The sequence below is a fragment of the Oncorhynchus nerka genome, linkage group LG14 (genome assembly GCF_034236695.1).
Source record: "Oncorhynchus nerka isolate Pitt River linkage group LG14, Oner_Uvic_2.0, whole genome shotgun sequence".
NCBI classification, from domain to species: domain Eukaryota; kingdom Metazoa; phylum Chordata; class Actinopteri; order Salmoniformes; family Salmonidae; genus Oncorhynchus; species Oncorhynchus nerka.
In genome coordinates, this window is record NC_088409.1 from 57,429,662 (window position 1) to 57,455,822 (window position 26,161).

Consider the following 26,161-nt stretch of genomic DNA (forward strand, 5'->3'; position numbering starts at 1 on the left):
CTAGATTACGGAGAGAGGTGCTCTCGAGCGGCTATATGTTCTTTACCATTCGGCCATCATATTTGCCACCAATGCTCATTTTAGGACATATCACTGCACTCTATACTCCTCTATAAACTGGTCATCTCTGTATACCCATCGCAAGACCCGCTGGTTGATGCTTATTTATAAAACCCACTTGGGCCTCACTCCCGTCTATCTGAGATATCTACTGCAGCCCTCATCCCTCCACATACAACACACGTTCTGCCAGTCACATTCTGTTAAAGGTCCCCAGAGCACACACAACCCTGGGTCCCTCGTCTTTTCAGTTCGCTGCAGCTAGAGACTGGAACGAGCTGCAACAAACACTCAAACTGGACAGTTTTATCTCTTCGTTCAAAGACTCAATCACGGACACTCTTACTGGCAGTTGTGGCTTCTATGCGTGATGTATTGTTGTCTCTACCTTCTTGCCCTTTGCGCTGTTGTCTGTGTCCAATAATGTTTGTACCATGTTTTGTGCTGCTGCCATGTTGTCTTGTGTTGTTGCTACCATGTTGTCATGTTGTGTTGCTACCATGCTGTGTTGTCATGTGTTGATGCCTTACTATGTTGTTGTCTTAGGTCTCTCTTTATGTGGTGTTGTGTTGTCTCTCTTGTTGTGATGTGTGTTTTGTCATATACAAAGTTGAAGTCTGAAGTTTACATACACCTTAGATAAATACATTTAAACTCAGTTTTCACAATTCCTGACATTTAATCCTAGTAAAAATTCCCTGTCTTAGGTCAGTTGGGATCACCACTTTATGTCAGAATAATACTAGAGAGAATTATTTATTTCAGCTTTTATTTCTTTCATCACATTCCCAGTGGGTCCGAAGTTTACATATTCTCAATTAGTATTTGGTAGCATTGCCTTTAAATAGTTTAACTTGGGTCAAACATTTCGGGTAGCCTACCACAAGCTTCCCACAATAGGTTATGTGAATTTTGGCCCATTCCTCCTGACAGAGCTGGTGCAACACTGGCACACACTTTTTCAGATCTGACCACAAAATTCAGGTTATGTCAATATAGGACTCATTTTACTGTGGATATAGATACTTTTGTATCTGTTTCCTCCATCATCTTCACAAGGTCCTTTGCTGTTGTTCTGGGATTGATTTGCACTTCTCACACCAAACAACGTTCATCTCTAGGAGACAGAACACGTCTCCTTCCTTTTTTTCTGAGGTCTTGGCTGATTTCTTTTGATTTCCCCATGATGTCAAGCAAAGAGGCACTGAGTTTGAAGGTAGGCCTTGAAATACATCCACAGGTACACCTCAAATTGACTCAAATTATGTAAATTAGCCTATCAGAAGCTTCTAAAGCCATGACATCATTTTCTGGAATTTTCCAAGCTGTTTAAAGGCACAGTCAACTTAGTGTGTGTAAACTTCTGACCCACTGGAATTGTGATACAGTGAATTATAAGTGAAATAATCTGTCTGTAAACAATTGTTGGGAAAATTACTTGCGCCATGCACAAAGTAGATGTCCTAACCGACTTGCCAAAACCATAGCTTGTTAACAATACATTTGTGGAGTGGTTGAAAAACGAGTTTTAATGACTCCAACCTAAATGTATGCAAACTTCTGACTTCAGCTGTATATGTGCAGTGGCCTATACAGTGCATTTGGAAAGTATTCAGACCCCTTCAGTTTTTCCAAATTTTGTTACATTACAGCCTTATTCTAAAGTTGATCAAATCTTTTTTCCCTCATCAATCTACACACAATACCCCTTAATGACAAAGCAAAAACATGTTTTTTTGATTTTTTTTCAAATTTGTAAAAAAAAACAACAGATACCTTATTTACATAAGAATTAAGACCCTTCCCTATGATACTCGCATTGAAGGTCCCCAAGAACACAGTGGCCTACATCATTCTAAGGATCGGACCCTTTTTAAATGTTTGCCTAAAACGACATACACAAATCTAACGGCCTGTAGATCAGGCCCTAAAGCAAAGACAGGCATTTTCCTGGCACAATTTTAAAGGAAACACTTCGAAGTTTGTATAAATGTGAAAGGAATGTAGGAGAATATAACACATTAGATCTGGTAAAAGATAATACAAATAAAAAAATAACTAAAAAAATTGTACCATCATCTTCAAATGCAAGAGAAAGGCCATAATTTATTATTCCAGCCCAAGTGCAATTTAGGTATTGTCCACCAGAGGCCACAGTGTATTGCAAAAATGTTGGTCTGATTCACTGAACCATTACATTTCTGTTATTTTTTAAAAATCAAGACTGCCCAAATGTGCCTAATTTGTTTATTAATAACTTTTTATGATCAAAACTGTGCACTCTCCTCAAACAATAGCAGGGTATTATTTTACTGTAATAGCTACTGTAAATTGGACAGTGAAGTTAGATGCACAGGAATTTAAGCTTTCTGCCAATATCAGATATGTCTATGTCCTGGGAAATGTTCTTGTTACTTACAACCTCATGCTTATCACATTAGCCTACATCTGCTCAACCGTCCCGCAGGGGACCCACCAATCCTGAAGAAGTTTGAAATGGAAGAAGTTTGGAACCACCAAGACTCTTCCTAGAGCTGGCCGCCTGGCCAAACTGAGCAATTGGGGGAGAAAGGCCTTTACAGGGAGGTGAACAAGAACCCAATGGTCACTCTGACAGAGCTCCAGAGACAACGCAGGAGTGGCTTCGGGACAAGTCTTTGAATGTACTTGAGAGGCTCAGCCAGAGCTTGGACTTGAACCCGATTGAACATCCCAGGAGAGACCTGAAACTTGCTGTGCAGCAACTCTCCCCATCGAACCTGACAGAGCTTGAGAGCATCTGCAGAGAAAAATGGGAGAGAATCCCAAATACAGGTGTTCCAAGCTTGTAGCGTCATACCCAAGAAGACTCGAGGTAAATAGTTATGCAAATGTCATATTTCAGTTTTTTTAATGGGGTATTGTGTGTAGATTGATGAAGGGAAAAAAACAATTTCATCAATTTTAGAATAAGGCTGTAACCTAACAAAATGTGGAAAAAGTCTAGGCGTCTGAATACCTTCCGAAGTCATTGGGTGCAACACATTTCACGTCGTCTAGGCCTATTCTTTAGCCTAGGTGTCACGCCCTGACCGTAGAGAGCTTTTTATGTCTCTATTTTGGTTTGGTCAGGGTGTGATTTGGGTGGGCATTCTATGTCTTTTTTCTATGTTTTGTATTTCTTTGTTTTGGCCGGGTATGGTTCTCAATCAGGGACAGCTGTCTATCGTTGTCTCTGATTGGGAACCATACTTAGGTAGCTTTTTCCCACATGGGTTTTGTAGGTAGTTATTTTCTGTTTAGTGTTTGTACCTTACAGGACTGTTTCGGTTTCATTTATTCTCTTGTTATTTTGTTATTTTGTATTTTGTATTAATAAACAACCATGAACACTTTGGGCCGACTACTCTTCCTCATCCGATGACGAAAATCGTTACACTAGGCATGGTCTACGGTCAGTTACATTGGAAACTGTACAATAACATCCATTACTCTATCTTAGACTACATAGGCTAATAATGATGTGACTATAAAATAGGTCAAATAAAACAATTGGTAGAGATAGTCACTATCTAGGCTATTTTAGGCCTGCCTATGACAGATTGCAAGATCATGGGAATTCATGGAAAGGATAGCACATAAAAAGATGGGATGATTTGTAATAGCTGAGACTCTAAGCCACAATTTTGGCTGTTTTGTTAAATGTCCATAAGATATTCACCCATTTAGCCTACAGGGTAGGTGTGTGTGTTCCTGCCTGCGTGCATGCATGAGCATGTGCGTGTGTGTGTGTGTGTGTGTGTGTGAGAGAGAGAGAGGGAGAGGGTGATCAAGAACACGTTGAAAGAGAGCGAAAGATTATGTTCACAATATAATGATGACAGCTAAATTAGTGGGTATGTGTTTGTATGTGTGTGTTTGTACGCCCTAACACAGTGTGGCTGTTGTGAGGGTGGAGGATGGTGTTTACAGAAGGACACTGCTAAGCCTACTGGTCTATTAAAATGCGCAACAGAAACCGTTTTACTCCAAACGCTCGCACAACGTTTCGTAAAAGCTGTTGGGTTCTTAAAAAAAACGGAAGTTGTAGTTCATTTGAATTTTATGGTTTCCGCTCATTGCCTTTCTAATCCGAATAGTGCACGACGTGTTTGGCACAAGCTGCACACATCTCTAAATGAACAATTCTTCCACGCTCCAAAGCGGAAGTAAGTTCCATCCAACTTCTTCCACCCGCTTTTTTTGTGTTTAAAAAAAAGAAGAAGGACACGACTGAACTACAATTTCGGAACTCAACAGCTTTCGGATTAAACAGATGAAACGTTTTGCAACGGAATCCGGCTAATGAACCCCCCCCCGGTAGTTTTTCAGGTGTGATAAATAGCGCAAGACAAGTCTATGGCCATGGCCAAATAATATGTTTTGCTGCCATCTCGTGGCCACATATGTTACATGTAGGGATGGGACGGTCTCCAACTTCATTCATTACCGAAACAATTGAGAGGCGACAGCAGGGTTTGAACCATCACATTTTATGGTTACTGGGCACTTAACTTTCTGAGCCATTTAATATCGAGACCACTTGGCAGTGGTTCATTGTAGGCTTCTGCTAACACGGAGGCTATAGAACTAGTTGGCCAGTCAGTATATGCCTAACACCATAGAGTTACAATCCCAGTGACTACTTTGCATTTTAGCAGATGCTCTTATCCATAGTAACTTACAGGAGCCATTCGGGTGGCCATTCAATGGCGCGTGGACAGATTTTTCAAACGCTCTTCACGGATAGGCTACCTGGCCGTCCCGGTAGAACACCCTAACACATGTACACGGGTTGATTTTCAAATGTGCTTTGTAGTAAAACACAGGACAGCGACAGTGGGTCCACAGTTTATCAATACAAAAAGGAATGCAGTCTCACACATTACAGTCAACAACATACAAGCGCCCAGCCGTCCTACGCTAGGGGTTTCTCTTCGACCTTTCTTTCCTGGAAAACACATAGCAGAGGGACAAGACGTTAACAACAGAACTCACTGGATCTTCACTGGATATTCTCTTGTGGAAATAGTGACTGTTACGATGCCATTTATATTCCTCCTCTCAGGTGTAGTAGATCTAACATAGACAAGTATTTAACTCGTGGATGTTGGTACGACTGTAAATGAATGCCTGAATTACTGGTACTATTACATATAGTAATATGTATAACTGATTCATTAGGAGTACGGTATTGTACAGTACATTGTGGACCATGATTCCTCATTCATGAATAATCTCGTATTCTCCCAGTACCCAAGAAACACTTGGAGGAGAGAAGTCAAGGCAGAAATGACTGAGAGCTGCCACAACTGGTGTGACCTGGAAAAATTGTGTCCCAAACCGAGTGAGATGGAGGGCATTCATCAACGGCCTACGCTCCTTATAGGAGCCAAGCGCTTCAGCCAATTTTGTCTTCCAGACGCCTTACTCTATGTCTCAAAATGACCAGCAGATGTCACTTAAATACTGCGTCACAACTGCTTTCTCTGAGAGCAATTTGCTCAATGGATCCCTACGGTTTCTACAACACCACATATTCATTGATTGACCGGTGGAGGAGGGATGTGGACTGCCTCTCATACTCAAGATGTAGCCTATATCTCATCTTATTTGTATTCCATTGTCTGATATGAGGACACTCACCCTGGGCTTTCCACACCTGCGGATTTTGTTGCCTAGGGGATGAGAGAGAAAACCAATCAGTGAGTAATGATGATACAGCCTATTACAGCACTCCCCATGCCCCCAGACAGCAAGGTAATAGAGAACACTATCAATAAATTGGTTTAAGGTGGGGTTGTTTAATCGCTTTAAGTCAGTCAGGTTGGAGAGAGTGCACACACACACACACACACACACACACACACACACACACACACACACACACACACACACACACACACACACACACACACACACACACACAGTCTGGCCTGGAGACTCACTGGCCAGCAGGAGAACCGACAGGATCATGATGACTGCAACGAAGGTCAGACCTCCAATACGAAGAGTCTGGTAGTCTACAACACAGAGGACACACTCATCATAAGCTCACCTATGGTAACATATCTCTCTGTCTGTCTGTCTGTCTGTCTGTCTGTCTGTCTGTCTGTCTGTCTGTCTGTCTGTCTGTCTGTCTGTCTGTCTGTCTGTCTGTCTGTCTGTCTGTCTGTCTGTCTGTCTGTCTGTCACTCATTCTCTCCGTGCCATTAGGCATTATGAAATGACCAAATTACTATCTTTATCAGAAAACCATTTTTGTGCAGTATCATTTTGTTGTCTCTTACCATACACAAATTCTGCATCAGGGTCGTACTCGGGAGCTGAGGAGAGAGCAGAGAACACAAGATAACTCTACAAGCCGGTACACTCAGAGGAGTGACAGAAATAGAATAGACAGAGAAACGTACTATTGTCCCAGCCCTGTGGCTGTTATTGCCATCTGGGGGGCCAAGGTTTGGGGGCTACCACAAACCCCTGAGGTACCGTATTGCTATTATAAACAGGTTACCAACATAATATGAACAGTAAACAAGTGGTTTTGCGTCATACCCGTGGTATATTGTCTCATATTCAGTACCATGGTTTTCAGCCAATCAGCATCCAGGGTTCGCACGACCCGGTTTCTAACATTATAAGACCGACTCAAAAGTAAACCTGGCCCACAGAAAGTCAAGGTAAATCTCCCAGAGCAGATCACACCAATATGTTGTTTTCTCACTCGGTCAACGGGAGGCAGTAGTGACAGAGTGGTTTGTTTGAGTTTGTGAAGGTGCTTTGGGATATGTACTGCAGTGCACTGTGGAGCTAGACAGCTTGTGTCGGTCTCTGTAGCCACAGCATCGTAAATGAATGTTTACTATGTGGCTAGAACAATGAGCTAGAACATGATTCCCTGTGGCGTTCTGCCCGTTACCTGACTGGCTAATGATGTACATGAAACATGATCAGGCCACAGGTTGTGGCTATTGCCTGATAAACCCATGGTATAACAGAGAACTAAGACTAGAGGGGACATCTATGTGCATGATCTCCAGGTTGTAACTCTTTTGTTGTGTGTATATAGGACAAATTAAATTTATAATGGAAAATCATCATGAACTATAATATAACAAGGAGAGTCAAAACGTTAAACTTCTCGGGGGACAAAACGGGCTATTTGTATCTAGTACCGGTAATTGAAATTCAGTGATGTAAAACGTACCTCCGGCGGCAGACATGATGGCTGGTCTGTGTGAGTGGCTGTTAGGATGAAGGAAATGAGTATGAGATATACAAAAGTTATATCCATGTCTACAATAACATTTGCTGGGTCCCTAGTCATTCATTGTAGTATGGTATGCTTAGAAAATCTGTTTTGGTTTGACACCGGCATCGCTGACGGGGTAAAATTAGTCAATATGTAACATATTTTGGTTTGTCTAGTTAGCAAATAATTTATGTCAGTAGCATTACCAATGAAGACAGGAATTCTGTTAGTTCTGAAACCCACTGTCTCGTGGTTATGGATTCAGACAGATTACAATTGGATAATCTGTTTTTAATAAATCTGGGGAATGTTTTTTAAGTGTTTTATCCAGCTTATATGAAAGTCTGTTGACAGGTTAAGGAACTCTAGAAGTCCAAACAAATTGGTTTCGCTGGTTCTTCATATTTAGCCTTGATATCTGACTAATTGCTAGAGAGGGTAGTAAAGATATTGATTTACACACACACACACACACGCACACGCACACAGTACACAGTACACAGTACACTGTTCTGTTCTTTTGATTGAAATCTCTGTGCCTTTAATCATTAACTTACATGGATTGTAAGATCCAAATATCCCTGAGTCCATTTTCTCCAGACAGTCTCACATGTGTGTAAGTAGTAGTTGTGAAATATGTGAGAGTGTATGTGCCTGTGTGTAAATGTACGTGTTCAAGTATTCTGTGTGTGTGGTTTTTCGATGCATGCGTGACATACCTTAGCAACTGCCTAAACGTCAACTCAACTCATTAACCTTGACACCCCCTACAATCACCCTCTGAAAGGCATTCATTCATGTGGGACAAGAATATTTCTGCTTCACCTGTCCTCAATATGGGATTGTTATAATTCTTTTACTCTGCGTCGTTGGGAAGGGCTCATGAAGCAAGCATTTTTTGCGCTAAAGTTTACAACCGTTGCGTTCGGCGCATGTGACAAATAACATTTGGTGTGATTTGTAGAGCAACCTGACAAAAGTCAACATCGATAAAAGCTTGTCGCTTGTCCGATAATATTATACAGTGTCATTTTAGACCAGTACAGTTTTCCCTTTCCACTGATCAATATAAATGTATAGAAGAGTAATACACCATGTTATTGATATGATCAAGTTTGGAATCAAAAGCAGATGATGCATGAAAAGCTGTCCCTTTCCCCAACTCCACAGTGTTTCCAAACTAGCGAGCAGTGATTGCTTATGAGTTAAATAAACAATAATTCAACGAGTAGGTATACACTTATCCAACAAGTACTCCTCGGTATCACCAAGTATTATGTACTATCTCTAGCCATAGCATTCGGGAGATCCAGGTTGGGACTCACCTGTGGTGTTGGAAGGCTCCTCTGGCTATGTGAGATCCTCTCAGTTGTGCCTCCTTCTGCCTCTGTAGCCAGCTGCAGTCCAGTCACCTCCTTCCTTGTCTACCCCCCCCCCCCCCCCTCTCATAATTCAGCCTGTCCGGCCTTACGGCCTTCCCTACCCCACCAGCCAACCATTTACAGGTTTATAGGCCTATAAAGCGTGGCCTTCAGAGCCGATATATAGTGTGAGATGGTAACCTTTGGAATCATTTGAGGCGCAGTGTTCACATTACTGTGACTAACCTAGGAGGAAATGCACGCCACTTTGTACTCTACTTTTGAAGTAGCACTCCCGCAACCTTGATTGACTTTGAGTTAGAAATGGGCAGGTTTATTGCATTGTCATTGTGTTGTAGTTCTTGGTAATGTGACTTTGTAGCTTACCACAATTATGACCAGAATCACTGGTGAGAGCAGTGGGTGGTGGCTATTTTTCTCCAAATAAGTCAACTATACATGTAAACCATAACATTACAACTAAAACTGTATAAGTAAACAAATAGGGGAAGGTTATTGGCGATAAGACTCTTTTATTTCGATGTCAAAAGCACAAAATACAGCTATACAGTACAACCTCATGCACAGAGTGAACAGAGTTAGTTACTTATTGTCGTGACAGTGTGTTTTGTTGTTGTTGTTGGTTGTAACAATGACACTCTGCATAAGACTCCATGCATCTGACCGCGTGACCGTAAGCTTTACCTGACGTCTGACACAGAGCAAATTATATTTTTCTTTGATTTCCTTCACCTAATTCTGGCGGCTAAAACTATGACTCCGGCACACTTAGCATCTACACACACTCTCTCAGTCACACGTCAGACCCGATCTCTCACTAACTAAACGCAATGGTCGATCACACAAACGCTAAACAGAGAGACACCATGGGTTGAGACCGGCTACCGTAACCTCTCAACGAAACAATAAGAGGACACAGATTTGCCGCACTGGTGTGGGTGTGGGAACCGTCCAATCGTAGCTTGCCTCTGAGGGCGGTAATCGCCCCGGCTCGGCCAATGACAGAGCAGGAGACTAGATTGGACGGTTGTCTAGGACAAGGCAGTGATACAGCTGATGTAGGAGCTCACTTCACTACAGTGACTACTGTTGGGGAGCTCCCTAGTTAACTCTGATGCATTCTTGTGCTTGGTCAGCAAACTGTGGCAGTTGCATTCTCGTGTGTGTGAGACGCAACACAGCCAAATACACACAACCTCTCAGACACACATACAAACCACCCAAACTCATGTACCCACACATGCACACATATATTGAAATATATATAGCTAGAACTGTATACTGTGTATAGGGTATTTATACTGGTATATATGAAATGTACACTACAGTTCAAAGGTTTTGGGTCACTTAGAAATGTCCTTGTTTAAAAAAAAAATATATATATAAAAAATGTCCATTAAAACAACCTCAAATTGATCAGAAATACAGTGTAGATGTTAATGTTGTAAATGACTATTGTAGCTGGAAACGGCAGATTTTTAATGAAATATCTACATAGGAGTGCAGAGCCCATTTTCAGCAACCATCACTCCTGTGTTCCAATGGCACATAGTGTTAGCTAATCCAAGTTTATCATTTTAAAAGGCTAATTGATCATTATAAACCCATTTTGCAATTATGTGAGCACAGCTGAAAACTGCTAAAAGCTCAGACTGGTCTTCTTTAAACTAGTTGAGTATCTGGAGAATCAGCATTTGTGGGTTCGATTACAGGCTCAAAGAAGAAGGCCAGTTTTATTGCTTCTTTAATCAGATCAACAGTTTTCAGCTGTGCTAACATCATTGCAAAAGGGTTTTCTAACGATCAATTAGCCTTTTAAAATGCTTAACTTGGAATAGCTAACACAACGTGCCATTGGAACACAGGAGTGATGGTTGCTGATAATGGGCCTCTGCACTCCTATGTAGATATTCATAAAAAAAATGCAGTTTCCAGCAACAGTATTCATTAACAACATTAACAATGTCTACACTGTATTTCTGATCAATTTGATGTTATTTTACTGGACATAAAATGCACTTTTCTTTAAAAAAAAACAAGGACATTTCTAAGTGACCCCAAACTTTTGAACGGTAGTGTATATATTGTATATAATCTACCACGTGATAAACGTCATTAAGGACAATTGTTACAAGAGTGAAAGTGATAATAACAACTCTGAAAAAATGTAGCAAACAGTAACGTCTAGAACCTAAAGACGATAGAAATACAGAATATAAGCTAAACACAAACACGAACAACATTTCTTGACACATCTCCAATTATTAAGAACTGTGGTAAAGGCGATCTGCAAAAAGGTGTCACTGGCTAAGACGACAAACTGGAGACAGACTGTCGCAGAAAGGCACAGGTACACACGAGATCACTGAGACACGTACATGGGCACAGAGCACGGAACAATAGGTTCAAGGTTTATTTACATCTGCATTATCCCCCCCACCCACCTCTACACCCTCCTATCCCTTGTCCTGTGGTTGCACAGTATTCCTGTTACATCGTCTTCATTCTTCATAATTCTTCTGCATCATCTTTGTCAGCGTCATCATCTTTGTTGCCATCGTCATCATCATTATTGTGTTGGTCCTTAGGTAGTGGTTCACAGTGGTGTAAAGTATTTAAGTAAAAATACTTTAAAGTACCACTTAAGTACTTTACTATTTATATTTTTGACAACTTTTACATTTACAGCTAAAGAAAATAATGTACTTTTTACTCCATACATTTTCCCTGACAACCAAAAGTACTCGTTACATTTTGAATGCTTAACAGAACAGTACAATTGTCCAATTCACACATTTTAAGAGAACATCCCTGGTCATCCCTACTGCCTCTGATCTGGCGGTCTCACTAAACACAAATGCTTTGTTTGTAAATGATGTCTGAGTGTTGAAGTGTGCCCATGACCATCCTGGTTTGCCTAATATAAGGAATTTGAAATGATTTATACTTTGATATATTTTTGAGATTACATTTACTTTTGATACTTAAGTATATCTAAAATCAAATACTTTTGGACTTTTACTCAAGTAGTATTTTACTGGGCGACTTTCACTATTAAGGAATCTTTACTTTTACTCAAATATGACAATTGGGTACTTTTTCCACCACTGGTTGTTCAGTGGCAGATATGGTTGATCGTCAGTCAGGTGGGGAGGCAGTCTGGTTGGGCTGACTCAGTTCTCAGCCTTAGCTTCAGGCTCTGGCTCTGGCTCCTTAGCTGTGTTCGGACAGAAGAGGGGGAATCAAGGAAACTCATATGACCTCATGAAAAGTCATCGAGGTTGGAGTAGTAATTTCAAAGTGGCCGAAACATAGGGGGAACCTAGGCATCGACTACGAAGAATCATTCCCAATGGTTGAACACAACTATGGATTGGTGTCAAGGTTGTTCCAGTGGGTGTGTGAGGGGTGAGTGGGTAGAGACAAATCTCTCACCTTTGGACACGATCAGGGTCTCTGCCGTAGCCTCTTCGTCTCCAGGGGCCCTGCGATAGAACCAAGAGGACAGACATTGGTTGTCATGGTGACCAGAGATGGAGAACACAGCCCCATAACAACAGAGCAGAAATGTAATCGACCAATCAGGCACAATTGCTGACTTACTTGAGCTTCTTCTCCTGATTGGGACAGCAGCGACATTTTCGGCCTAGAACGGACAACAAGTCATGATCATGATCTTAAAATCAACAATCAAAGAGCCAATAAGTATGTGTGACGTAGTTAGACTTACTGAAGTATGAAGACTTACTGAGGATGAGGAGGATGCCCAGGGCGAAGAGTACCACACCAAAGACCAGTCCACAGATCCGCAGGCTATGATAGTCTACACAGACACACAGAGAGGAGAGAGGGCTACTTATGAAAGTCTTCTTTCATGGCTATTGCAACATTGTCAGTTGATGGGGAAGAGCATCAAGACCCACTAACAGGGGTCTACTTACCATAGACAAATGGGTCCACCTCTTTCTTCTCCTTTTCACCATCTGAAAATACAGGCACTGAGAAAGGCAAGGAAATTAGATACTAGCCATATAGAACATCTAACGATCGTGGCAGTTTTCAATGCTGTACATACCTAGAAGTATAATGGGGCTGGGGTTAACATGGTTAAACACATTGATTACAGACAGGCTACTCACCCTCGGCACATGGGTCTGCGACTGCTGAGAGAGAGCGAGAGAGCGAGAGAAAGAGAGCAAGAGAGAGAGCTTGGATAGGGATCTTGACAGGTTACGGTATTCACATCCAGAGCTTGGATAGGGATCTTGACAGGTCACGGTATTCACATCCAGAGCTTGGAAAGGGATCTTGACAGGTTACGGTATTCACATCCAGAACTTGGATAGGGATCTTGACAGGTTACGGTATTCAAATCCAGAGCTTGGATAGGGATCTTGACAGGTTACGGTATTCACATCCAGAGCTTGGATAGGGATCTTGACAGGTTACGGTATTCACATCCAGAACTTGGATAGGGTTCTTGACAGGTTACGGTATTCACATCCAGAGCTTGGATAGGGATCTTGACAGGTTACGGTATTCACACCCAGAGCTTGGATAGGGATCTTGACAGGTTACAGTATTCACATCCAGAGCTTGGATAGGGATCTTGACAGGTTACGGTATTCACATCCAGAGATTGGATAGGGTTCTTGACAGGTTACGGTATTCACATCCAGAGCTTGGATAGGGATCTTGACAGGTTACGGTATTCACATCTGGAGATTGGATAGGGATCTTGACAGGTTACGGTATTCACATCCAGAGATTGGATAGGGATCTTGAGAGGTTATTGTATTCACATCCAGAGCTTGGATAGGGATCTTGACAGGTTACGGTATTCACATCCAGAGCTTGGATAGGGATCTTGACAGGTTACGGTATTCACATCTAGAGATTGGATAAGGATCTTGACATGTTATGGTATTCACATCCAGAGATTGGATAGGGTTCTTGACAGGTTACGGTATTCACATCCAGAGATTGGATAGGGATCTTGACAGGTTACGGTATTCACATCCAGAGCTTGGATAGGGATCTTGACAGGTTACGGTATTCACATCCAGAGCTTGGATAGGGATCTTGACAGGTTACGGTATTCACATCCAGAGCTTGGAAAGGGATCTTGACAGGTTACGGTATTCACATCCAGAACTTGGATAGGGATCTTGACAGGTTACGGTATTCAAATCCAGAGCTTGGATAGGGATCTTGACAGGTTACAGTATTCACATCCAGAGCTTGGATAGGGATCTTGACAGGTTACGGTATTCACATCCAGAACTTGGATAGGGTTCTTGACAGGTTATGGTATTCACATCCAGAGCTTGGATAGGGATCTTGACAGGTTACGGTATTCACATCCAGAACTTGGATAGGGATCTTGACAGGTTACGGTATTCACATCCAGAGCTTGGATAGGGATCTTGACAGGTTACAGTATTCACATCCAGAGCTTGGATAGGGATCTTGACAGGTTATGGTATTCACATCCAGAGATTGGATAGGGTTCTTGACAGGTTACGGTATTCACATCCAGAGCTTGGATAGGGATCTTGACAGGTTACGGTATTCACATCTGGAGATTGGATAAGGATCTTGACATGTTACGGTATTCACATCCAGAGATTGGATAGGGATCTTGAGAGGTTATTGTATTCACATCCAGAGCTTGGATAGGGATCTTGACAGGTTACGGTATTCACATCCAGAGCTTGGATAGGGATCTTGACAGGTTACAGTATTCACATCTAGAGATTGGATAAGGATCTTGACATGTTATGGTATTCACATCCAGAGATTGGATAGGGTTCTTGACAGGTTACGGTATTCACATCCAGAGTTTGGATAGGGATCTTGACAGGTTACGGTATTCACATCCAGAGCTTGGATAGGGATCTTGACAGGTTACGGTATTCACATCCAGAGCTTGGATAGGGATCTTGACAGGTTACGGTATTCACATCCAGAGCTTGGATAGGGATCTTGACAGGTTACGATATTCACATCCGGTTGTGCAATGGCACTGGCCTTGTGGATGATTTGTTGAATGGACTACCTCAGTTACCTCCCCGTCCTCCTCCTCCTCCCCTACTCTATTCGTCCAACCCTCGCTCCCTGTGTCAATTCATTTCCTAAATTCCCCAGTGGACAAACACTGTCTGGCCCAGTGCACAAACCCCAGACTTTATATCTGCTCCACAACCCCATGTTGTGTGTGTGTGTGTGTGTGTGTGTGTGTGTGTGTGTGTGTGTGTGTGTGTGTGTGTGCGCACTCTACTCAGCATGTATACTCATATCAACATACAGAGAGTCACACTGAATGGGGAGTGAGTGCACGAAAAACAAGGAATTATAGTGGGAGGGAGATTAATGGAGGAAAATCTACATCTGGAGATGGAGAAAGGGAAGAGGGAAAAGGAGAGATGTATAGTCTGGAGACGGAGACGAGAGACAAAAGAAGAAAGGAGGAAAGGAAGAGAAACCAGAACAGACGGTGTGAACAAAACACAGATGAAAGGATGGAGGGGATACAGGGAGAAGAAAGGAGGGCAGGAAAAGAGGGAGGTGGAAAATAATGTGAACTGAAGACAGGTGGGAAAACGCCAAAGCAATAGAATGTGGAAGGTTCGTCCGATTGGCGGACAAGCAAGAGTCTGGATAACACCAGATGACATGGATGGCTCAGTTGCTCTCTCCAGTGATGTACTGAACCCATGACTTCACACTTAGAATCTTAATGGCATAATAATATGTGTGTGTGGCAGAGTTACAGTTAATGCGTGTGTGTGTGTGTCATGGCCTAAATATACTTGTGATATGGAGTATATTACATAGTACTTGGAATTTACAGTATAGTACATTATACTTGGAATATACAGTATAGTACATTATACTTGGGATATAGAGTATAGTACATTATACTTGGGATATAGAGTATAGTACATTATACTTGGGATATACAGTATAGTACATTAAACTTGGGATATACAGTATATTACATTATACTTGGGATATACATATGGTGTTGTTGGTGGTGGAGGGGGCACTTACCAGCCACATACACCAGGAGTGAAAAGAGGAAGAACAGAACAGTTTCCATGGTAACTGCAGAAAGAGAGAGAGAAAGAAATAGAGCGAGAGAGAACTGTGTTAGTTGGTTGCATGCCACGCACATACACACCAAGACACACATGCTCACACAGACACATATGCAAGGATGGAAAACGGCCCCCACATCACCCGTGTATTGAACCAACCTGTTGTGTAACCCACTAAACTTTATTCTTATGACATAACATTTAATGAAACATACACTGGTAGATAGATAATGATACTAAATCAGGCAGCTGTGAGCCCCAATGCCTGCAGACAGATTGGTATTGGTCCATTCATTTTTTTACCAATTAAGTGTCTATTTTTCAGATACATTCTCAAACCAGTAGTACACAGACATCTTGGCGGGAATAGAAACTAGATGTAAAAGTTGCCAAGCTGCCGGAGTTATGAGAGTAATGGGTTGAAGATGGGCCCACTACAGACAAAAGACAAGATGGTTACAATACCACAGTAGATTCAGGCTTTTTATGGAAAGAAACTTGCCCTCCAGGCAAAGAGATGACACCAACCCTCCATTGTTTTTCCTCTCCTCTCCTCTCCATTCCCGTCTCTCTTTCCATCTATGTTCTTCATGTTCTGTGCCCCACTTCCCATGGAGCGTATTCTTTATTGATACCACCATGAAGATTGCGGGGGAGAGAACACATTCGGCTAAACAGGACCCAAGCCATTAGCATAGCATCACAGTCCAGATGCTGCTTGTCCACTGTTCACCTCCAAACTCCCTTAAAGACCTTGCCCTTGAAACAGCTTTAAGTGGCGAGCCCAGCCCCATGGTCACAGGTTTGACGTTTTTTTCTGGGAGGAATCATGTTCTGGACGCAGGTCATTTCCTTAATGATAGGGCACTTAGTAATTGGGTAACAAATGGCTTAATGAACTGGTGGAGAGTGGCTTCAGAGCACACATTATGTTGGTCATGTTGAATGCAGGCAATTATTCACTGATCTACACTTTTTGCATATTTGTCATTCATGGCATTAAGAGCAACGCATGCAAAAGCCAAACTGACTTCTCAGTCGAGTACAGTAAGTCTCGACACACAGTTACGTGGATTCATTTTAGTCCGTAAACTGGCTGCATGTTTTACCTGGTTGCATGTTATCACAATTCTACCCGGTAACAGTATGTGTGCTTAATATGCCTGCTGTTTTCTATATCCAGACAGGTTCTGGTTTATGACTGGGACCCTAGCACTCAACCACCAGTCACCACAGAGCAAACATTAGTGGGTTGTTATGTCTGGCTCTGTGATGTTGCGTCTACTCCCACCACCCTCCCTAGCTGCACTAAATAGGACAATGTTGCAATCATGATCCTCTCATTCAGTCAGTCACCACCCATCCCAGGCCCTATAACCCTGGGCTACTCAGAAGCAGGGGATACACAGGCAGGAGGAAGTCTACAGAGTGGATGAGGATGTGTTGTGAAGGGTGATAGACATCAACAGGGTTCATCTGAGTGGTGATTGAGGCTTAACAGCTGCTACAACCTCAACACCGTCAAACGCCGTTGTAACTTTTGACTATACACCCTCTCGTTGTTCAACACAGCATTCCTATCCTCTTCCTTATTCAGTCATCACATCCTGTCCTTTTTACCCATCTGATAGATATATAGATAAAATATATATATATATATATATATAAAAATATACAGTATGTTCATTTGAAGTCAGAGGTTTACGTACACCTTAGCCAAATGCATTTAAACTCAGTTTTTCACAATTCCTGACATTTAATTTGAGTAAAAATTCCCTGTCTGAAGGTCAGTTAGGATGACCACTTTCTTTAAAAAAATGTGAAATGTCAGAATAATAGAGAGAGAATGATTTATTTCAGCTTTAATTTCTTTCATCACATTCCCAGTGGGTCAGAAGTTTACATACACTCAATTAGTATTTGGTAGCATTGCCTTTAAATTGTTTAACTTGGGTCAAACGTTCCGGGTAGCCTTCCACAAGCTTCCCACAATAAGTTGGGTGAATTTTGGCCCATTCCTCCTGACAGAGCTGGTGTAACTGAGTCAGGTTTGTAGGCCTCCTTGCTCGCACACTCTTTTTCAGTTCTGCCCACAAATGTTTTATAAGATTGAGGTCAGGGCTTTGTGATGGCCAGTCGAATACCTTGACATTGTTGTCCTTAAGACATTTTGCCACAACTTTGAAAGTATGCTTGGCGTCATTGTCCATTTGGAAGACCCATATGCGACCAAGCTTTAACTTCCTGACTGATGTCTTGACATGTTGCTTCAAAATATCCACATAATTTTCCTACCTCGTGATGCCATCTATTTTGTGATGTGTAACGGTCCCTCCTGCAGCAAAGCACCCCCACAACATGATGCTGCCACCCCCTTGCTTCATGATTGGGATGGTGTTCTTCGGCTTTTTCCTCCAAACATAACGATGGTCATTATGGTCAAACAGTTGTATTTTTGTTTAATCAGATCAAAGTACGTTCATCTCTAGGTGATAGAACGCTTCTCCATCCTGAGCGGTATGACGGCTGTGTGGTCCCATGGTGTTTATACTTGCATACTATTGTTTGCACAGATGAATGTGGTACTTTCAGGCGTTTGGAAATTGCTCCCAAGGATGAACCAAACTTGTGGAGGTCTACAATTTTGTTTCTGAGGTCTTGGCTGATTTCTTTTGATTTTCCCATGATGTCAAGAAAAGAGGCACTGAGTTCGAAGGTAGGCCTTGAAATACATCCACAGGTACACCTCAAATTGACTTAAATTATGTCAATTAGCCCATCAGAAGCTTCTAAAGCCATGACATAATTTTCTTGAATTTTCCAAGCTGTTTAAAGGCAGTCAACTTAGTGTGATACAGTGAATTATAAGTGAAATTATCTGTCTGTAAACAATTGTTGGAAAAATGACTTGTATCATGTACAGAGTAGATTTCCTAACGGACTTACCAAAACTATAGTTTGTTAACAAGAAATGTGTGGAGTGGTTGAAAATGAGTTTTAATGACTCCAACCTCCAACAAAATCAAATCAAGAGTCGGCTTTCTATTCCGCAACAAAGCCTCCTTCACTCACGCCGCCAAACTTACCCTAGTAAAACTGACTATCCTACCGATCCTCGACTTCGGCGATGTCATCTACAAAATTGCTTCCAACACTCTACTCAGCAAACTGGATGCAGTTTAACACAGTGCCATCCGTTTTGTCACTAAAGCACCTTATACCACCCACCACTGCGACCTGTATGCTCTAGTCGGCTGGCCCTCGCTACATATTCGTCGCCAGACCCACTGGCTCCAGGTCATCTACAAGTCCATGCTAGGTAAAGCTCCGCCTTATCTCAGTTCACTGGTCACGATGGCAACACCCACCCGTAACACGCGCTCCAGCAGGTGTATCTCACTGATCATCCCTAAAGCCAACACCTCATTTGGCCGCCTTTCGTTCCAGTTCTCTGCTGCCTGTGACTGGACCGGATTGCAAAAATCGCTGAAGTTGGAGACTTTTATCTCCCTCACCAACTTCAAACATCTGCTATCTGAGCAGCTAACCGATCGCTGCCGCTGTACATAGTCTATCGGTAAATAGCCCACCCATTTTTACCTACCTCATCCCCATACTGTTTTATTTCTTTTCTTTTCTGCTCTTCTGCACACCAATATATCTACCTGTACATGACCATCTGATCATTTATCACTCCAGTGTTAATCTGCAAAATTGTAATTATTCGCCTACCTCCTCATGCCTTTTGCACACAATGTATATAGACTCTCCTTTTTTCTACTGTATTATTGACTTGTTAATTGTTTACTCCATGTGTAACTCTGTGTTGTCTGTTCACACTGCTATGCTTTATCTTGGCCAGGTCGCAGTTGCAAATGAGAACTTGTTCTCAACTAGCCTACCTGGTTAAATAAAGGTGAAATAAAAAAATAAAAAACCTAAGTGTATGTAAACTTCCGACTTCAACTGTATGTATGTATGTATGTATGTATGTATGTATGTGTGTGTGTGTGTGTGTGTGTGTGTGTGTGTATGTATGTATGTATGTATGCATGCATGTATGTATGTAGAGAGAGGGAGGCATAGAGGACCCCACTTAGAACTCTTACACATAAGCTACCTTGCTAATGGTACTGATAGCGCGTTAACATAGCGAAGGTAAAGGCGAAGTGACACCTTGGATGACATTTAGGGGATTAGGCACCCTTATCAAAGCTCCAGACTTCTACTACTAGTCTACACTATGTTAGACACAATCAAAACACAGGACTGAGCAGTACAGTACAAGCTATTAGTCCAACCAGAACTAAGTATTTATATTCAAAACCCTTTTAACCTTTTCAACAAGCTGATAAGGAGGGATAGGAAAAGGATGACAGCGAATGGGGCGAGGGAGGAGGCTGGGGCATGATAGCAAATACAAGCCACTGAGGTCCATTCAGTAGTGTTTACCTCAGAGTTGAATATTATGGCTCTGCAATATGGCCTAAAAATCATATTTCCAATTATTTTAATGGCCGATTCACAATCTATACTGTACCTCTAAATAAACGTTGTTGCACAATTCACGGTCAAATGCACTGCATTTCAAACAGTCAGCAATAATCTAATTGAATTAATGGCTTTTAAAATTATACTTAGGCAACATTTTCCAGAATCAACCTTCATTGATACTCCTATTTTAGTAGTGTCTGCTCTGCGCGCAATTTGAAGAGGTGAGACATTACAAGGTTATGGTTAGAAAGGTTAACGTCTCCTCTATTACAGTAAAATAATGTGCCCATGTGTTGCGGTGTCCGTAGGACCGATTCTGTTGGAACAAACCTCAAATGCAAATAGCGAGTTGAAACCGCTTGTCAGAGAGGAAGAAGTGATCTCTCATCTTTGTTTTTTGTGAGTGGCAAGGGGAGGGACTTGGTGTGTGGGTGTGGACATAGGAAGGTGCACACAGCACAGAAGGAGCGAAGGAGACGAGACCAAAAAGACAACGTAAGAACAAGCGGACATAAACGCTCATGAAAACAGAACAAATGTAAAAATGTGAATCTTGCCATACAGGCATTTGGAATCGCACTAAAACATGCATTCTAAATAATTGAGTTAATACTATACGTCACCTAGCCCTAACTGACAGTGAGGAATGACCTGCTGTCCACTGTCTAACGATCAGGACCAGAGGGCAAGAAAAACATAATGTCAATAGTCTGAAATTCCACCCAGTGGGAAAGTGCAATTCAACCAGTTCTACCTCTCAGATCAGAGGTTGACAATTTGGCCATATCTCTCAGAATCCCGTGGGAAAGCTGCTGTTGGGGTGTGGCACCGCCAGCCAGGCCAGCGCTAGTGACACAGACACTCGAGTTCAACTCCCTCGCTAGAAATGAGAAGTGCCACCCGATTCACTGGCCTCTATGCCTCTCCTTAACCCACTTTTGTCACGCCATTGTTTGTATGTGTCACCTTTCAGTCCCATGGTGCTGCCAGGACCTCGCTTTGTCTGAGCTAGAAGGAGGAAGGGTAGAGCATAGGGGGGAAGGGCAGGCAGAAACGGAGGCAGAAGCAGCGGCATCCTGGGGTGACGTCGGTGTGGACATCTACAGAAACAACAATCCCCAGGGAGGGAGCTATGACTCGAGCCCAAGACCATGAATAATGAATTATGCATGTGGAAGAAGACATCGGAATGAACGTCATAGTGGAAATGCTGTGGTGTGTTGTGACCCGTTGTTTATCTTCCTTCTCTGTGTGAGTGTGAATCTTTTCACACCTCAACGCTCGCGCCTTTGTTTGCAAGTGTCTAGGCCATGATCTTGGTGGTCAAAATGGTTCCAAAAGGGTTCCATGTAGATCACTTGTTGGTTCCAGGGTTCTACATGGAGCTCAAACTGTTAAGGGTTGTACATGGGACTCGAGAGGGTTCTACTTGTTACCAAAAAGGTTTCTTCAACGGGTACTCCTATGAGGACAGCTAAAGAACCTGTTTAAATCCTAGATGGCACTTTTTTTATAAGTGTTTAGAGTGTATGGTTGTGTGAAATGATATTTGGGAGCATTGTGATCTAACTGCTGGAGCATGATTCCTCTATGGATCTTACCCATTATTGTTATTTCTACGTCAATTTGGCACTGATCGCTATTTCTCTGGGACACCCAGACTCATGTAAAAGCTCCCATATCTACAGTGGCAAAACAAAGTATGTGAACCCTTTGGAATTACCTGGATTTCTGCATAAATTGGTCATCAAATTTCATCTGATCTCCATCTAAGTCACAACAGTAGACAAAACACAGTGCGCTTAAACTAATAACACACAAATGATTGAATCTTTCTTGTCTATATTGAATCAAACACTCACAGTGTAGGTTGGGGAAAAGTATGTGAAGCCCTAGGCTAATGACTTCTCCAAAAGCTAATTGGAGCCAGGAGTCAGCTAACCTGGAGTCCCAATCAATGAGACGAGATTGGAGATGTTGGTTAGAGCTGCCTAGCCCTATAAAAAACACTCACAAAATTTGAGTTTGCTATTCACAAGAAGCATTGCCTGATTTGAACCATGCCTCGAACAAAAGAGATCGCAGAAGACCTCAGATTAAGAATTGTTGACTTGCATTAAGCTGGAAAGGGTTACAAAAGTATCTCTAAAAGCCTTGATGTTCATCAGTCCATGGTAAGACAAATTGTCTATAAATTGAGAAAGTTCAGCACTGTTGCTACTCTCCCGAGGAGTGGCCGTCCTGCAAAGATGACTGCAAGAGCACAGCGCAGAATGCTCAATGAGGTTAAAAAGAAGCCTAGTGTCAGCTAAAGACTTACAGAAATCTCTGGAACAATGCACCTTGGTATACAATGCATCTCTGGAACAATGCACCTTGGTATACAATGCATCTCTGGAACAATGCACCTTGGTATACAATGCATCTCTGGAACAATGCACCTTGGTATACAATGCATCTCTGGAACAATGCACCTTGGTATACAATGCATCTCTGGAACAATGCACCTTGGTATACAATGCATCTCTGGAACAATGCACCTTGGTATACAATGCATCTCTGGAACAATGCACCTTGGTATACAATGCATCTCTGGAACAATGCACCTTGGTATAGATTCTACAAGTGTCTGGAACTCTATTGGAGGGATGCGACACTATTCTTCCACGAGAAATTATATCTTTTGGTGTTTTGTCTCAGGCGCCACTCCAGAGTCTCCCATACGTGTTAAATTAGGTTGAGATCTGGTGACTGAGAAGGCCATGGCATATGGTTTACATTGTTTTCATGCTCATCAAGCCATTCAGTGACCACTCGTGCCCTGTGGATGGGGGGGCATCGTCATCCTATGGAGGCATAGCCGTAATCATCCTGGAAGAGATGGATAGAAATGGTTCACCAGAATGGCTATGATTTGATTGCCGTTTACCATGCCAGGAAAAAGCAACCCACACCAGAGCTTCCAGAACTCTCATTTACTCAAGTGTTTCCTTTATTTTGGCAGTTACCTATAGCTCTCCACAATGCCGCTGCCGCTGATTAGCTCTCAGGCGTGTGTGTGCGTGCCACATCTGTCGCTTTACTACAACTTTCTCATTCTCATGATGTGTTCCAGACGTATTATAATACAACCCAAATTGAACAAGCAAATGATGAATTAGCACAAAACACAGGGCATCAAGATCCTTTCTGGAGCAAGACCCATGCCTTATGGCTTAGCATCTTTGCCATCGCCGTGATTGTAAATCTCCATGACAACAAGACATTGGACGTGCCTACTGCCATGGTATTGCTATGGCAACTGTTTCCATCAGCTGACTACTATTGGAAGTACTAAATACTGAGGGATGTGTGCGGAGTGGAGGGAGGTGGGCTCTAGATGGTATTGTCATGAAAAACTTTAGTACGTGAGAAGAGAAGAAAGGGGTGGGACACAGTGATGAGATTCAAGCGTTAATTCATCCTTGTTCACGCTCAACATAAACCTTTATACAATGGGGTCGTTCCAGTAGAAGCGTGCCTTTTCATATTTGAAGTAGAAATTGTGCGCCAATATTTAATTTAAAAAATCTATTATATTAAGCTCCCTTTAATTAATACAGACCACATTTCGCGCACCCGACCACTGCCCAAAATGGAGACTGGGAGGGACACTAACTCACGAATAATTGTATCAGTTGGTATATTATAGCATTGCTTATAGTGTGTTTCTGGTGTTACCTACATTACGACATAGCCGTAGTTTGCGTAACTGTGCATGAGTGTGTTTTAGAATTTGCAAAGGCGAGATAGTCTAGCTAGCTGATCATGGACACCGTGCCTGGCGCGAGCTCCGCGAGTCTGCCACTTTCACCGATCCTAACCTGTGGCTTTACCACTATACTTGCCAGTATTGTGGACAGGGGAGTATTCAGGCGCTTCAAATAATTCGTTCTACATACCATTTAGACCTATTTGGCCTAGGACTAATTATACAAACGGTTGAATATTGTGTGTCTGCCCTGCACGAGACGACTTGGCTGAACTAACATCATACTATGAAAAGGACACACCCTCACGGCACTAGAATCTATTGCATACAAAAACAAGTCGAGACCTTTATAGTTTAGGCCTATTTGAAAAAATAATAATGCTCTTACAGACGTTAATTTTGCTAAATAAAATGCAATGAGTGAATATATATATATATTATATCCATCATGCAATTTATATTATGCATGCATAGGCCTATACACATTGAGACAAGTTCTCAATACATTATTCACATCAATATATCAGGAAATTAAATGTTGCCTATATTATTTATTCGCCAATACATCCCACTCATTTGACCAGATACCAGATTCCATATATTTAGCTCCAACTAGGCAGACAATAACACACTGTAGACATGAGAACGCACACGCCCCTTTTGAATTATGTCAAAAACAAACATGCCCAAATAATCTTCTTACCTCTTTCTATTATCTTGACGTTGAGCTACAAATTGATTGACCCCAATCCAATCCACTACAATGATCAGCTTCTTCTCGCAAAGCGTAATTATTGTTTCAATTTTTATAATCTGTGCCTTCTCACTGTTCAATTGCAGTCCCACGAAGGGTTCTTGATCGTCTCTCGCACTTAGAATGCAAAACGTAAAAATAGTTTGCCAATATCTTTGTTGGAGAATCTCAATGTTTCTTCTGTTTGTATTGATTACAAACGGTCTCTTGATGTCTATCACGTTCTTTCTGTCTGTCTGTCTCCCACTCTCTCTACCTCACACACACGACCCACTGTTGATGTTCGTGAGCGTCTAGCCATCTACCCGTAGCTTTCGGCGCGCCAACCGGTTACAAATATACACTGATTGTGTTTTTGATGTAAACTACAGTGTAGTCTGTGTTAAACCATCAGTATTGGGAGACTGGAGAGAGAGAGATATTGACATTAGGGAGCAGTAGAAAAGTACACAATTGTTACCTGGAGGAAAAATGGGGGAGGGTCATGATTTTTCAATTTCAGTCAGGGGGAGGGTTTAGTCTTTTTTAAAATTTAGTCCAGGGGAGGGTTATGTGATTTGTAATTGATCAAATGTTGTATTGCTCAGGATTTGAGAATTAGTTGCTTATTATAGTATCTCGATGAGTGCCTGATGATGACCCTCGTCCCTGTTTCTCTGCTGGGCGTGGAATATCAAGTGCGCCTAGTGTGGTCTCAATGAAATGACCCATAGCCTATACTATGGGCTATACGAAGAGCATGCTCGGAGGAGCACAGGGCCAAGTTATATTTCTAAGAAAATGTACTTCCTGAGTTTTTGCGCACTTGGAATAGTGTATATAAACACTAGGCTACACTGCATTACACACTGTATTGGATAGGCCTTCCCAAATCAAATGTGATTTGTCACATACACATGGTTAGCCGATGTAAATGCGAGTGTAGCAAAATAGAGAGATAGGAGCTGTTTTTCAGTCTCCCGGTCCCCGCTTTGATGCACCTGTACTGACCTCACCTTCTGGATAATAGCAGGGTGAACAGGCAGTGGCTCGGGTGGTTGTTGTCCTTGATGATCTTTTTGGCCTTCCTGTGACATTGGGTGGTGTAGGTGTCCTGGAGGGCAGGTAGTTTGCCCCCGGTGATGCGTTGTGCAGACCTCACTACCCTCTGGAGAGCCTTACAGTTGTGGGCGGAGCAGTTGCCGTACCAGGCGGTGATACAGCCCGACAGGATGCTCTTGATTGTGCATCTGTAAAAGTCTGTGAGTGTTTTTGGTGACAAGCCGAATTTCTTCAGCCTCCTGAGGTTGAAGAGGCGCTGCTGCGCCTTCACCACGCAGTCTGTGTGGGTGGACCATTTCAGTTTGTCCG

The 26,161-nt window shown here is 42.2% G+C and overlaps 2 protein-coding genes across 3 annotated transcripts; both read right to left on the reverse strand.

Annotated features, from left to right (window-relative positions):
- Window positions 1-4,917: 4,917 nt before the first annotated feature.
- Window positions 4,918-8,738, reverse strand: LOC115141524 (sodium/potassium-transporting ATPase subunit gamma-like; the record flags this gene model as incomplete). Its single annotated transcript, XM_029680467.1, has 6 exons — window positions 4,918-5,029; window positions 5,725-5,756; window positions 6,027-6,101; window positions 6,369-6,404; window positions 7,286-7,323; window positions 8,656-8,738. Coding segments are annotated over 6 exons (297 nt in total), but the record flags the coding sequence as incomplete, so codon positions are not given.
- Window positions 8,739-9,204: 466 nt separating this feature from the next.
- Window positions 9,205-25,232, reverse strand: LOC115141525 (FXYD domain-containing ion transport regulator 6-like). 2 transcript variants are annotated; one of them, XM_029680469.2, is made up of 7 exons: window positions 24,761-25,232; window positions 15,766-15,819; window positions 12,654-12,710; window positions 12,461-12,535; window positions 12,316-12,358; window positions 12,148-12,197; window positions 9,205-11,929 (listed from the first exon to the last, which is right to left on the reverse strand). In XM_029680469.2, the coding sequence occupies exons 2-7, from the start codon at window positions 15,812-15,814 to the stop codon at window positions 11,886-11,888; spliced, it is 318 nt and encodes a 105-aa protein (XP_029536329.1). In that variant the 5' UTR covers window positions 15,815-15,819; window positions 24,761-25,232; the 3' UTR covers window positions 9,205-11,885. The 2 variants fall into 2 exon arrangements, with proteins under 2 accessions (XP_029536329.1, XP_029536328.1); XM_029680468.2 differs by having other exon boundaries at window positions 12,443-12,535.
- Window positions 25,233-26,161: the final 929 nt, after the last annotated feature.

Bases quoted from the DNA above. Each gene is read 5' to 3' on its own strand.
- LOC115141525 (XM_029680468.2), bottom strand. From the start codon at position 15,814: ATGGAAACTGTTCTGTTCTTCCTCTTTTCACTCCTGGTGTATGTGGCT. The intron at 12,536-12,653 runs GTAAGTAGACCC...GTGTCTGTGTAG, and splicing joins GGTGGACCCATTTGTCTATG to ACTATCATAGCCTGCGGATC. The intron at 12,359-12,442 runs GTAAGTCTAACT...TGTCCGTTCTAG, and splicing joins CAGTAAGTCTTCATACTTCA to GCCGAAAATGTCGCTGCTGT.